This window comes from Loa loa (assembly GCF_000183805.2).
Source record: "Loa loa unplaced genomic scaffold supercont3.556, whole genome shotgun sequence".
Classification (NCBI taxonomy): Eukaryota; Metazoa; Nematoda; class Chromadorea; order Rhabditida; family Onchocercidae; genus Loa; species Loa loa.
The window spans coordinates 2,355-16,384 of NW_018108736.1; the positions used below are offsets into that span (position 1 = coordinate 2,355).

A 14,030-nucleotide genomic window follows, 5' to 3' on the forward strand; every position below is an offset into this window, starting at 1 on the left:
ATTTTTGCCTTTTATCTAAACAATGATAATTTGTTTAGGTTAATAACCACTAAATTTAACTTTTCTGTTTTGCACTGATAATTTATACCAGAAAATTAATTTAACAAATTAATGGAAAATTGATTAATTTAAAATCAGTGGAGAATTAATTAATTTAATTTAATTTAGAAATTGAAATTCATATAAAGCAGGATAATTCAGTAAATGCGATAACGCAATGAGCAGGAAATATAGAGTGTTATTCTTATCAATGTTTTGATAAATTAATATGTTAAAAAGTTTTGATTGGGGTTTATTTTCAAATCAACAAAATTTATTCTTTTCAAACCTTATGATCACTGTTACAAAAAAAAGAAAAAAAAAACCAAAAGTGATCTTTGATCAAGAAAAGATTTAAAAAATCATTAATATAAAAGAGTGAAAAGTTTTAAAAACAAAAAAAAAATCATATTCATTTCTCCTCTTTCGCTTTCTTCCAATCAGTTGATCTTTCTTTGATATTAATTGTTACATTTATTTTTATTTTTGTTTTCAGGTTCTTTTTAAAAAAGTAATCTGTGATGCGACAATTGATCAAGTATCACTTTTTATGAATGGTTTAGGTTTACTTAATGCTACACTTAATTCATTACCTATTACTAATATCACTCGTAAATGGCGTAGAAACGTTCACCTAGTCCAATGTACCATTGCTTCCGGTACTCGATGTTGCATTTCTATCGTAAATTGCGTAAATATTTTTTATGATATTTTCCATTTACTAATAGATGCAACATTTTTTTTTTTTAATTTATAAAGATAATAATGATTTAAGCGTTAAATCTTTAAGTAATCATTCAAAAAAAATTCTGAAATTTAACACTTTTAGTAAGTTCAAGAAACGCTTAACAATTAGATTGATAAGCTGATGAAATCTCATAATTCAAATTTATATCAAATTCAGTTTTTGATATTCTCATTTTCTAGCTTGTAAACCAAATCAAATTTGTTTACCTTGATTTGCTCTTTTTTTTTTCCAGGGTTTAATTTCCTCATAAATTTTGGAATTACTTTATTGCATCCATTAGTGATATCTATTGGGATGTTATTTGGTATTCCAATTAGTGCAGGTAAAAGAAAAAATAATTTCCAAAGACTAAACAAATAATTAATTAATTACACTTGGCGTTACAATGGCAATTAATAATAAAATGATAAAATGAAATCTTCATTACTCAAATTTAATTCCCTCAGATATTGAAGTGAAAAATTAATGGATTTGAACTCCATCCTCCAGAAGTAAGCTTAGAGAATGATGCAGCGATAATTAGAATTAGTTGTTAAATTTTCGATTTCAAAATTTACCATCGTTATCCTCTTCATATTGTTTCCACTTTTTTCAAACTTTTAAATTTCAGCTTTTAAATTTTCATGTCACTATCACCGTTAACAGTTGAATTTAAAGCAATTATCTAAAGAAAGGGTTCCATGGAACTGATGAATAATCTTACTTAAACGTAAAAACCTATTAATATAATCTTTCCACATATGAATGCAACACACGTATTTTATTACTGGTGCTCTTCTAATATTATTTTCATGCGCATTTGTCGCAATACCAGTGGAATCATTGAAAAAGAACAAAGTAATGCGTAGTAGAGTATTGTCGCATAGTTTGTACTTTTTGTTTTCTGTGAATTCCATGCAAAATATTCTAATATCAACAGTGATTTTTATCAAATATATCAACAAGCAAAACTTACCTTTCCACTAATTACTGGGATGGAAACTGATAAAATATTATTAATTTTTGCAACCAAATCACCATGTTTTTAATGATTCGAAATAAACCATATAACGCATTGCGTATCTTCTACACTTTTCTCAAAATTAACAAAATCTCTTCTAAAGCTCCACAACTGCAATAAATTATTAACCATAACAATTCTGAAATTCTGTAACTTTTTTCAAATTTCCACCGCACAAAATTTGATTTGATTACTCTATGATATGGATGATAAATTAATTACAAGACATTATATATCAATAAATACAAGCATCACACTTTTATCACTGATCACAAAAACTATATACGCATAGATAAAAAGAGAAGTATAATCATAAATGAACTATGTTCATAACAGCAAGGAAACAATGTGTATGCAAAGAAAAACCATAGAGAAAAAAGCAAACAATATATTCATATTTACAAAAGCTAAATTAGTGCATAAGATTGGATAAACCGGAAATACATGAAATGCTGAAATAAATAAACGTATTCGAAAAGTATGTGAAATCACAGGATTACATCCATAAAATGCGCAAATTTTGAAAATTAAAAAGATAGCAACCTATTAAATTTTCACTTGTGATACATATTATATAAAAAGTAAAAAAAAAGAAAAGAAAAAGCAGTTCTGATTTTATTGGAAAAAGATGCTAATAAAGAAGATCTTAGATGTCAATAAAAACGTGAAACCAAAATTTTAACAATGCAAGCAACAAACTGCATAAAATTGACATAAAATATTTCCGAAGTCTTTCACCATGTCAAACATTTCATTTTAATAAATCACCGAAGACATCATTTATTAGGTTATTCTGCTTAGAATGATTATTCTGTGAATTTAGTGTAAAGTTATTTTTGGTATTATGTTTAGTCGGAAAACACACAATATCATCAAAAGCAGACATGTTTAACTTCCGATCTACTTCATTCAGTGATGCATTACCCGCTCGATTTGTTGTCATTCGTTGGCCTGAACCTCTTCTAGACACTGGATTTTGTACAACTGGTGGATCAGGTAAACTGATTGTATTGATTGTTGGCTGGAGCACAAACGATGTTAACGAGTTGTTTGGTCCTGTTTTGAATGGATCTGGCCAAACCGGGTTATCCATACTGCTCAGTGTGGATTCATTTTTGACCTGAATCATCAGAAATTTTGATATTCATTACGTGCAGGAACATCTGGTGGGAAGGGTATTATATTGCTTAAATATGCAAACAAGATCGAACATCTTCCAGTGATTAAAGGAATAAGTGTTCCATAAAAAAACAAACTTTTTCAGAGATAGACGGTGCAGGAAGAAAATCGGAGAGATCTATGTGAGTCTGATATGTCGAAATGGAAGCAGACGGGACCAACGAACTGCAACCAACTACGTCGACAGCAGAATCGATTGGTGAGATGAAAGAATCTGGAGTTTTAGTTTCGCTCTTATTTGTGCTTTCTCTAGCACTAACTGGTTGCAAAAGATTCGGTTGGCTGCGCATTCGTAAGTTCTGCTCTCGTTCGGCTGCTAGTCTTTTCTTAGCAGCAAGACTCAAAAGCCCCTAAAATATAATTCAAACATGAATATATATATATATATATATACTATTAACGTGTTATACGAAAACGTAAGGTCGAATTTAAAAAGGAATCAATTAAATTCAATACTAAAAGCAATGATTTGTCTTCACAGCAACTGTCCGACTTGTAAATTAAGCAAAGAAATAAACAGTGGCATTACTTACAGTATTTCTATCAATGCCATTTGGTTTTCCATCAGTTGATCCATCGATGATCAAATTTGTTAGATTGTCGGACAATGAATCCTAACAAATTCCTATCATAAGATATGGAAATCTTTGCAGTTTTCAAAACCAAATCAATCTTTACCAATATTCCAATATAATTAATGGTAATCAAATAATCACGAAACTCTTACCTTATTTTGAGCAGCTGGTTCCCCAAGTATACTAGCAAATTCGCCAATACTACGTTGTTCTTCTTGACTAGCACTTAATTGTTGCAATCGTTGTCGTTGTTCCTTCTCAATCTGTAGTATATTCCAGTATCAAAAAAAAAAAAGAAAAAAAACCCCTCAACAAGTAAATTAAATTGAAAAATAAATTTTTTAAGGAGCAAATTAACATGCAACAATTACCCTGTCCAGGATACGATGTATCAACGCCATGTATAACTCAAACTGAGGCATATTCAATGTATTTTCCATGGAAGAAGCAATCAGAAAAGGTAAAATGCTTCTGGCACATTGTTCCCGAGTTATACCAAAACGACTTTCTTCATACGCTAATTTGTAGATTCCTGGAAGTAAAGCACTCCAATCATTAATCTAAATTTCATCCACAAAATATATCTTCCTTTATTAACCATCACTGACATCACTGACACGAATCCATTCGATTACTTTTAGAGTGTCTCATATTCAATTTTTGAAAAGATGGCTGTCATAACCTCCTTTTACCTTAAATCATTATCTGATTTCAAATAGGTCCTCTAAGAAGTGATGATGCATGGAAAGTTGAAGGAATAAAACAAACCTAAAATAGCCATAAGAATTGCTGGCTCTCGGCTAATTACTTTAGGCAAAGCTGGGATGATTTGATCTGTAACCATCCATGGCTCTAGAGAGGGTAACAATTTCCCTATGCACAACAATGCTTGAACTCGTATCTATAAAACATATTCACTAAAAAAAAAAGAAAAAAAAACACGTTTTAGCTTACCAAAACCATAAATAAAGAAAAAAATAAGAATTTGAATTCGTCGATTGACTAACTAAGCACAAAATAAAATGCTGATCAAATTAGCGAAAATGAACAAGTCTCACAGCTAATACTCCTCCTCCATCAATAATCAATTGTAACAATTTGGGTAAAACTTCTGTTTTCATAGACTGTCTTTCAACCATTGTCGCAACTTTGGGGACAATTGAAAGACATAATTCCTGCAAGTATTTATTTTTTCGTAAAAACAGTACAAGTTTTTTTGGTTATAGTTTTTAGAAAAGTTGAATAAGAATTAAGTCCCACTTGGGAATACTAATAAAAGCACCTGGATTTTCACAGTCTCGCTGGATAAAGCATTACAAATTAAAGGCAACAGATATTTACGAGCATCTTCTTCGCTTGTTTTTTGCAATAACAGATCCATATTTTGCAAAAACAACAACGAAATCTGTAATATTGAGATAAGTGGGGTAGAAATATTTTTTTCCCAACATGGGAATAACGTAAAGTACTTTGCTCGAAACAATAACGCCCTACAATATTAATAAACCTACTTGGTAAGGTCGTTCAAGAGTGAATATCGGGACTAGCTGTGGCAAAACAGCTACAGCAAATTCATCATTACTAGTTATTCCAGCAATATAAAAAACACTAGGAAGAATGAACGGCACTAATTCTGCAGCAATAAATTCTGCACATAGTTGCGGAAGGATTTTTTGTATAAGCGGTCGCTGGAAAATTCACATCTCATCAGAAGTGTACATTATCATTTAAATAGATACTCATTATAAAAGATTCATAAATAGGACTGAAAATGATATTGCTTATTTTTCAAAAAGTTCTCCGACATTTATATTAGTATTTACTTTTGGGAATTTCAGCAAGAATTGTGGTAATTGCTTGAAAAAATTCATTTTCTGAGTATAGTCCATTTGGCATAAAGAATCCAAACTGTTCAATGTTCGAATTAATGGTTCGTCAAAATAGACAATCTGTAAATGCAATTATATTTGATGCTGCTGTGATAAACCCTTTAAATATTAAGTGAAATTACATTTCGTATTGTATGCTAGATGTTAGGCACGTTATTAATAACGCAGCTGAAAGGAACAATATAGAATCACCTTGGAAAACTGAGTAGCGTCGGGTCGGAGATCAGGCGTTAGATTCAAGCACATTTTCAGATCGTCACGAAGTTCGGCAGGAACATTCACGAACATTGACACGGGTAATGTGTTTAACTGAAGATAATTTGTTCACTGACAATATATTTATAGAAATGATGAGAATATACCAATTCTATATATAACCTTTTCAGTATTTCTGCGAAAATTATCCAACGAATTTCTGTTATCAAATGGTTGTTTTCCTTTGTTGAAAACTGTTAACGCCATAATTCCAAATGAAAATATATCAGCATATGGATCACACCGACCACCAATCACATATTCTGGAGCCAGATAGTCTAACAATGGTTGGACAACGGACATCGTCCGCTGATTCCATTCCAGCATTTCGTACATCACCTAGAAAGTCGACAGAACCTCATAATAGCTAATCTACATAGAAACTTGCTTTTATAAATAGCCTATTGCAGATTTTCCATCAAAACTAGAGAATTATTGTCAGTGCTGAATTCGACAAAGACCATCACATGTATCTGGAGAGGTTCAATCGAATTCCACACCTGATTATTGGTACCTTGCGTTGCTTGTACTGCAAAATCGAAACCCGCTAATTTCCATTCGCCTTTTTCATTAATTATCACACTTTCAGGGGAAATATTTCGATGCATCATTCGTACATCAATATGCAGGAATGATAAAGCTTCAACAACCTGCAGTAGTTTAGAAAGGATAAAGTAAGTATTACTGCTACAGCAAAATGAGTAATTAAGAAAATGTCAAATTAAAAAAGAAAAATGCCACTTTACTTGAAAAAGTCCATAGCGAATTTCGATATCTAAAAGTTCGAATTCGTTTAAATGTACTGGACAAGGACTTATATTATCTAAACGTCCAACAGCGTTAGCCAACGATGCGAACACAGGCTCTGTACAGAAGGCATATGAGTCTCTGAAGAAATATTCTTAGAAAAATCACGGGAATAACAAGGAAACGGAGTCACAGAAAATCGGTATGTGCTCCTCGAGAAACTGCGATTTCATTGGTATATTTTAACAAATTTTCTAAGGACTGCCGCAAGTAATGGATGAAAAAAAAAGCTAACCGCGATTCCTCGAGTGGATGCTCAATAATGAGAATGCGTGGATGCCTTAATCGGGTAAGTTGGGATACTCCTCTTTTCAAGATTTCCGAGAATAATTCCCTTTCATATCTTGGCCATTTCTCTAAGCTTCGTTTCTCAAATAGCCAAACCGAAACAGGCTAAAATAAGATGCGATCATTTCGATGGTTTTGATAAAACTAAAAAATAAAAATAAAAAGTAAAGAGCTATATATATATGATATTAAAGGCACAAAATATATAAGCATACAAGTAACATGATAAAGGTAAGTACGATTAGTGTAATGAGCTCAATCAAAAAATACCTAAAGGTCTGCACTGTTCCGGAATAGTTACCTTTTTAGTTGAGCGTTTTTGAGCCGCATAAACCTTCCAACTAAATGCCGGTCCAGCACTTCCAACTTGTGATAATACTTCATAATCTCGCGTTACAGGATTTCCCGGTAAAGCATTACTTACTTGTGCTGCTACTGAAGTTACTGTGGAACGTATCCGATTCAAATAGTAATCAACATTTATCGCCATCTACCACCTCCTCCACCTCCTGAAAAATTTAAGAAAAAAATGGTGAAATTAATATTCATTCCATATCGCCTTACAATTACATTAAATTCAAACATACTATTAATAGAACTTATTGCTACATGAACTTTCAATCTTATCATTTATCATATTTATACTGCACTTGTGCTAATTATTAGTCAAATCGTCCACGTATTTCGACACCAGATGTTGTAAAAAAAAAAAAAAGAACACAATGAGGATATTTTGAAAATTTCGAAGAAGTTGAGAATATACTAAAGGATCTTGACAGTTGGGTAGATGAAGCAATCGAAAAAGCTCGATCAAAGCAACTTCATTACGGTCAAGCCATGGGATAGCTCGAACAGCGTTACGGATCGATTTGATGAGATAGTTTAAAGTGATTCATTTTATGACAAAATCTATTTTTCTCAATCTAGCTTCTCTAGTTTTAATTGCATCTTTTGCCTAATTTTCTCAGTCTTTCCTATCTCTCCTCATACTACATTCTTTCTCCTATTATTCAAATGTTACATTAATTTCCTGAAAATTTATTCAGAACTCATTCTCTCTCCTACAATTTCCCTACCAAATTTTGGTTAATCATTTCTTATATTACAAATTATCAATTAATCAACTACTAAGCTATCGTAATATTTCGAATACAAATACGCGCGGTATCTTTATAATCCCCATACGATGCACAATGTCTAGGATGGATCTCATTTGAAAATACATTTCAAAGAAGTAATCATAAGCCTAGGCCTGAAAACTAATCATCTACTCGCCAAAATATAAGTTTAACTAATAGTGTTCATAACGGAGTTCCGATTAGAATACATTAAGCAAATAAATTTGAAATGTTCAGAAACTTTTCCGAATAGATTAACATGAGGAACAACGAAATGAAATTGAAAATTCAACAGGATATTCATAAATTTACATTCCTGAAAATGATTAACAGGAATTAATCCAGCGTAATATTTCACAATTTCAAGATGACCAATGTATTGTGATGCAACGGTTTGATGATGGTTTGAGAAAATATGGTTAACAGTGAAGAGGTGCGGGAGTAATGGAAAATTTCCGAAATTGGGATATTGTCGGAATAATTAAGTATTAAGGGATGGTACAAAAATCATTTTCAGCGAATTAGGTTGACTATCACATTGATCAGAAGTTTTTTTTTTCTGGGAATTGTAAATCATTGCTTTGGTATAGAATATTTTGAGTGGATTAGTACTTATCTTCAATAAAGAAAGAAAAATATTCCAGCAACAATTGCTAGGTTCAAAATGGCTGACAATGAAGGGATCCTCGCTGCACAATTCCGTACCGTTACTGGTAAGTTCTTTTTGCAAACATTATTTCTTGTACATTCGTCGCATTTGCATAAATCATTCTGACGTATAAATTTTGCATGAAAATTTACACATAAGATGGACATTTGAATGGTGTATGATTTTAAATATTAGCAGTATTTCTTGTGTACAGTAGCATGTTGCAACAATTCGAACTAAGCTTTAATGATTAAGTATTATGAAATTAAAACAATTGAATTCAGGTTGCACGAATGCGGTAGAGGCGTCCCAGTATTTGGAAATGTGTAATGGTAATTTGGAATTGGCCGTAAATTTGTACTTTCAACAGCTTCAACCATCCTCATCAATGGCGATAAACGGTGATGAGTCACCAGATGTCATTTGCGTCAGCAAGGGTGCAGGGCGGCGTAATGCTGTTGTATCAAATCATACCATGTGTGAAGCGACAAACTCTCGAGTTAGCCGTTCTAATAATGATGTGTATGTTGTCAAATTGTTTGCTTATTCATTATCGTCAGAAGTTTAGTATTTATATGATATGAGGTGAGTGCAACTACAAATTGCTTAGTAATGATCTATTGTTATTAGCAAATATTCTGCCTGACTGTTTATTTTATCAGAAAATTTAAAACTTAAATGGATTTCAAAGTTGTTTTGTCATAGGGTGTATGAAACTACCAGTCCTTGATCTGACCATCCTAATAATGATGACTTTAATGTAATTGTTAACCATTCCAACATTCCACTTAATTGATTTATTTGCTTGTATCTTAAATTTGACAAGAATTTTAAAGATGTGATAACTGTGAGGCAGTAGAAAATATTTTCAGGTCAGCGGTAGGTAACAGTGATGTACGCGAGCCAATAGCGCCTATACGTGGGGCCATTATTGAGCAGACATTTGCGCAGCAATATAGTAGGTTACGCCTCATTCGAACTTATTATGGCAAAATTTATAATGAGAAGATAGCTGTTCCATATGTTCCTTCCAACAAGAACGGTAACTTTTCTGAAAACACCCCTTATTTCCAGATCGACAAAATGGAAGAGATGGTGCTTCAGTATTTGATACGGCTCGTGATTTTCGTGCTGAAGCAGGTAGTTTTCTTTTTGTTCATTGAGACACTTCGTCAAGTACTTAAATCTTAATAAGAGTCAATGATTTGGACAGTCGAACGACGGCTATATTTTCTTTGTCGAATTATTTATTTTGTTTACGGTGAAATCTCTTTTTTTTGAATTTTCCTCAGAAATCACTTTACGCATTATCATTTAATCGGTAATTCAATTCCCACATATTTTAAAATGGTAGATTTCAGGGGAAAGAATGGCTATGCTACAAAATAGGCACACTATATTGGATGCGACGGTTGCCAAGCGTGTAACCCTTCAAAATCTTTTTCGCCCTCCGATAGATATTATGTTCAATGGTGATTGGGATGCTGTTAGTTACTTTTCATTATAAATCATTGATAAAAATATCGTCCATGTTTTTATATTATGAAATCACAATGCTTCTTGAAAAATTTTTAATTTGTTGCATTAGTATCTAATTGTAAGCATGATTTATTGAAAAGAATCAGTAGAAAATAATATTTATCATTACGGTTGACAGTATTTAAAATTGTAAATAGATTTGATAATTGCTACTCCAATTAAAATAATGATTAAATTGGAGCTAATGTGCAACTTCAAAGCGCTTAGCAATATTCCAACATCAAATCATTATCTTTTCCCCATTTTGAAGTATGCATTGCATATAAAGCCTGAGAATAGTTACAGTTCCGCTGCTGCAATAGAAACTTTTGAGTAATGTGAACATTATTCAGTAATTATTCGAATTGTTATTAAAATTCGACATCGAGCCATTTTGATCTGGGACACTTTGCTTGTAGGCTGAAGCTCAAGGTATTAGCAAATTGATTCAACGTCAGGGATTTACTGACGGTTTATCAGAAGTTACTTACCAGTGGAAAAATAAATTAGAACAATTTAGAAGCAGTATCAAAAGCAATAATAGCGTTCATTGAATGTACTACTTGGTTAATAGATGTTACAGGTTCGGGCTGAAGCTCAACTGCATGGACATTGGCTGCTTGTTAATATACAAGATGATCTGGAATTCGCTTGCCAAACTCTTAATCGTGATGTGTGGTCTAATTCATCCGTAAAAGAACTGCTTCGATCAAATTTCGTCTTTTGGCAGGCAAGCGAATCTCAGTTTTTAAATATTGGATATGTCCATTGTATGAATTATCATTCCATACATAAATGCAGTCTAGACAAATTCGAATGCTTTAGGTGCATAAAGACTCAGCTGATGGGAATAGAGTGAGTAATTATTATCGAATATCTACTTATCCAGCTGTTTTCATAGTTGATCCACGTACAGGAGAACAGTTAATTACAATTGGGGCCAAAGATACGATGTCTTTCTGTGATCAAAGTAAGTACTGTTCCACAAAAAAAAGATTTTTTTGCTTTTTTTTCCATAAAAGGTAAGTTCTGCCTTTTGATATATTTGATAAGAATCATTGCTGATATTGGAATGTTTTACATGGAATTCATAGAAAACAAAAAAATACAAAACTAATTTTACTTTTCAAGATTTTCCCTACCTTCTCGATACTTACAATGTGCCATTACTATGATGAATGGATTAATCGTCGGTGGAAAATAAAAAAGAAAAAAAAACATGGCATATATTCTCTACTTTCAGTTACAACATTTTTGGATGCTTGTCCAGATTTCGACACAAGAGACAAACAACTAAAAATAGCGCCTACATCGAGCAATTTCGGACGGTTGATGTCGAAGGAGGATTGTGGACATAATCAGTATATGGATGTAATTGCACATCAGTTATTTTATTTGATATAGTTGGGCTTTAAAAATGAGGTGTGGGAAGAAAGGTTTATGGGTTATTTTAAAAGAAATTTCTTTTTTTGGAAATACCTGTGGAAAAGTTCTGGTATATGATAACTCTTTTCTGGTGTTTATTATTGCCTTTTGCCTTCGTCATTTGCTGACAGCTGCAGGACTCGCCAACCACAAATCGAAAGCGTGCGCATTTTTTACAGCAAGACGAAATAATGGATGATGATTGCAGTAATTCAAAAAAGCCTCGTGAGGGTATGTTTATTTTGTTGTAGCAAGATTTAGATATTTACAGATTCCGTGTAGGCTAACTGATTTATGAATACTATCACCCTCTCTACTCCTGAAAGTTCTGATTTTCATTTCAAAATATTGCAATTCTGCGATACAATTGCGTTTTTGCAATGAAGAAACTATTCCACGGTCCATTTCTAAAATAGTTCTTAAATTGGCGGTTTTTTACAGGCAATGATTGGCCAGATATTGATGGCATCATAGATAGCGGTAGCAAATTAACAACAATTGATCGAGATGAATGGATGAAATGTATCGGTGATCCAGATGGTCATGGATGTCGTCTTCTGCTTTCTCTACGCCTGCCGGATGGTAATCGTCAGATGATGGAAGTGGAAGACACAACTACTCTCAAGGTAAAGTCTGTAAAACTTTTCAAAGCAATTCAGAATTAACATTTTTGATAATTTTATTACGTTTTCTTGCTGGCGGCGATGGACACACCGTGCTGCCGTCAAGTATATTTTCGTAGTAAGCCTATAAAGCGATAGAAATTAAAATGTTAGTAAAAATGGTTATCAAATAATGAGTAGGAACATTTTTTTTTTCATACTGTTACGATTATCAGATACTAGGAAATATGACCAGATTTTTTTCTTTTCTTGCAGGCCATATTTGTGCTTATTGCTGGTCTTGGGTTTTACCCAACAGATCATCAACTTGTCCTCGATTATCCGAAACGAATATACACCGATCAGGATCACTATCGTACGCTTCGTGAACTCAATTTCAGCAAAAGAGAGCTTATTCATGTGGAAAGGCAGTGAAGATTCATTTCATATTAGAGGAGCGATAATTCTGATTCATTTTTCTTTTCTTCCGTTGAACTAGGGAGTAGAAAATAGAGTATCATTTAAGTCCTTTTTTTTTTCCAGCCATATCCACTACTTTTTAAGGGTGTAGGATGTAGTAAGAGTTCCTAATAAATTTAAATCCGACTTATTATCTGATGATTATGCATTTTCTATAAATTTTTATTCCTAATGAAATAGTCTAACTGTAATAGATTCATTGTTTTGTTTCTTCTACCCATTATGTCTATATTATGATATTTATCTATGTTGATATTTTAACAGTTCAAACGGTTGCCATTTAATGTTTCTTTTATAGCAGCTTGAATGTCAACTTTTATTTCATTGTGGCGCAGTGTGACTGACTGCATACCAGTTTATGGTGGGTTTATACCTCTAGATTACTCATTCATTTGTTATACATTTGCTTACGAGTTGTATATGTAAGTTATAGGTAGTGCAGCTTCCTGATTTTTATCACACTTTGAAGCACCACTCTGAAATTTACTATAGATATTATACGGATTTCATCGTTCTGTATATTTATCATTTCGTATAATTCGCTCCAAAACTGTTTTCATTGTGAATGATCTGTCATTTCTACGTCTCCAAATTTATTTCTAATCACAAATTTTATGTTTTTTTTCTGACTACAAATTATATTTCTAGACCCTATTGCATTTTTTTGTTGTATTAGCAAATTTAGATTCCAACATTCTCTCGCTTTTTATAGAAATTCCAAGCTAATTTTTAGCTTAAATTGGATGTACTACCCAAAAAATACTTTCATGTTTTTAGATTCATGTAATTGCGAACAACTTTCTAAATGATAATAGCTTTGTGTGTTTATTTGCAGGGTTTGAAATTTAACCTGTGTTGTTATCACCATTATCTTTCTAATGATCGATGTTTGTTTATATCTGAAGCCAGGTCTTGCATTAAGTGTAGAGTACTATGCACTTCGGACGGTTTGGATGGTCCTGTGAAAGTTATGGTCTTCGTAATGTGCATAAGAAGTCAAGATTTGAATGTTTGCTCTGTATCAAGAGTACTTTACGTTTTATAATGCATATTATGGTGGGAATCAGACGTTTTAATGATGAATTTTATATTTTGTATATTATGGATAGTGCAAAAATAAAAAAAAAAAAGAAAATGGGAATGGTGAAAAATGAAGTTTTGTCTGAATTAAAAACTGTAAGATTTTCACTTCCGAACACTATCTTAGCTTGCAATTAAAAAGATCTAGTTTGATACCGTGAAATTTTTTGACAATCTCCTCTAAACATCATCAAACAATCCGGTAATTATTTAGTGCTACTTTTTCTCATATTTCATCTGTCCTAATTTCGGCTTCATAACATATTCTATATCTGAAAGAAACAATCGGTCCGTTAATCTCTTGTTTTTTTTTTTTTCGTAATTAATTTATTGTAATTTATGAGTGGTGATTTTGCTTTGTTCGTATCTTAATTGGAT

General features: G+C 32.3%; 3 protein-coding genes across 3 annotated transcripts; 2 read left to right on the top strand and 1 right to left on the bottom strand.

Annotated features, from left to right (window-relative positions):
• Positions 1-535: 535 nt before the first annotated feature.
• Positions 536-1,323, top strand: LOAG_07791 (hypothetical protein; the record flags this gene model as incomplete). The annotated part of the gene is made up of 3 exons (XM_003143324.1): positions 536-698; positions 1,020-1,109; positions 1,277-1,323. Coding segments are annotated over 3 exons (300 nt in total), but the record flags the coding sequence as incomplete, so codon positions are not given.
• A 1,215-nt stretch (positions 1,324-2,538) lies between these two features.
• On the bottom strand, positions 2,539-7,295 carry LOAG_07792 (SCY1 protein kinase; the record flags this gene model as incomplete). Its single annotated transcript, XM_003143325.2, has 16 exons — positions 7,082-7,295; positions 6,728-6,885; positions 6,432-6,573; positions 6,186-6,335; positions 5,809-6,024; positions 5,623-5,739; positions 5,365-5,490; positions 5,053-5,229; positions 4,824-4,946; positions 4,600-4,716; positions 4,310-4,442; positions 3,913-4,073; positions 3,694-3,804; positions 3,500-3,580; positions 3,044-3,316; positions 2,539-2,907 (listed from the first exon to the last, which is right to left on the bottom strand). Exons 1-16 carry the CDS (start codon positions 7,268-7,270, stop codon positions 2,539-2,541), a joined length of 2,643 nt encoding a protein of 880 aa, XP_003143373.1. The 5' UTR covers positions 7,271-7,295.
• A 1,241-nt stretch (positions 7,296-8,536) lies between these two features.
• On the top strand, positions 8,537-12,600 carry LOAG_07793 (UBX domain-containing protein). Its single transcript, XM_020447538.1, has 10 exons — positions 8,537-8,611; positions 8,832-9,069; positions 9,622-9,687; positions 9,909-10,033; positions 10,649-10,795; positions 10,891-11,035; positions 11,309-11,436; positions 11,628-11,721; positions 11,932-12,116; positions 12,369-12,600. Exons 2-10 carry the CDS (start codon positions 8,952-8,954, stop codon positions 12,525-12,527), a joined length of 1,167 nt encoding a protein of 388 aa, XP_020302242.1. The 5' UTR covers positions 8,537-8,611; positions 8,832-8,951; the 3' UTR covers positions 12,528-12,600.
• Positions 12,601-14,030: the final 1,430 nt, after the last annotated feature.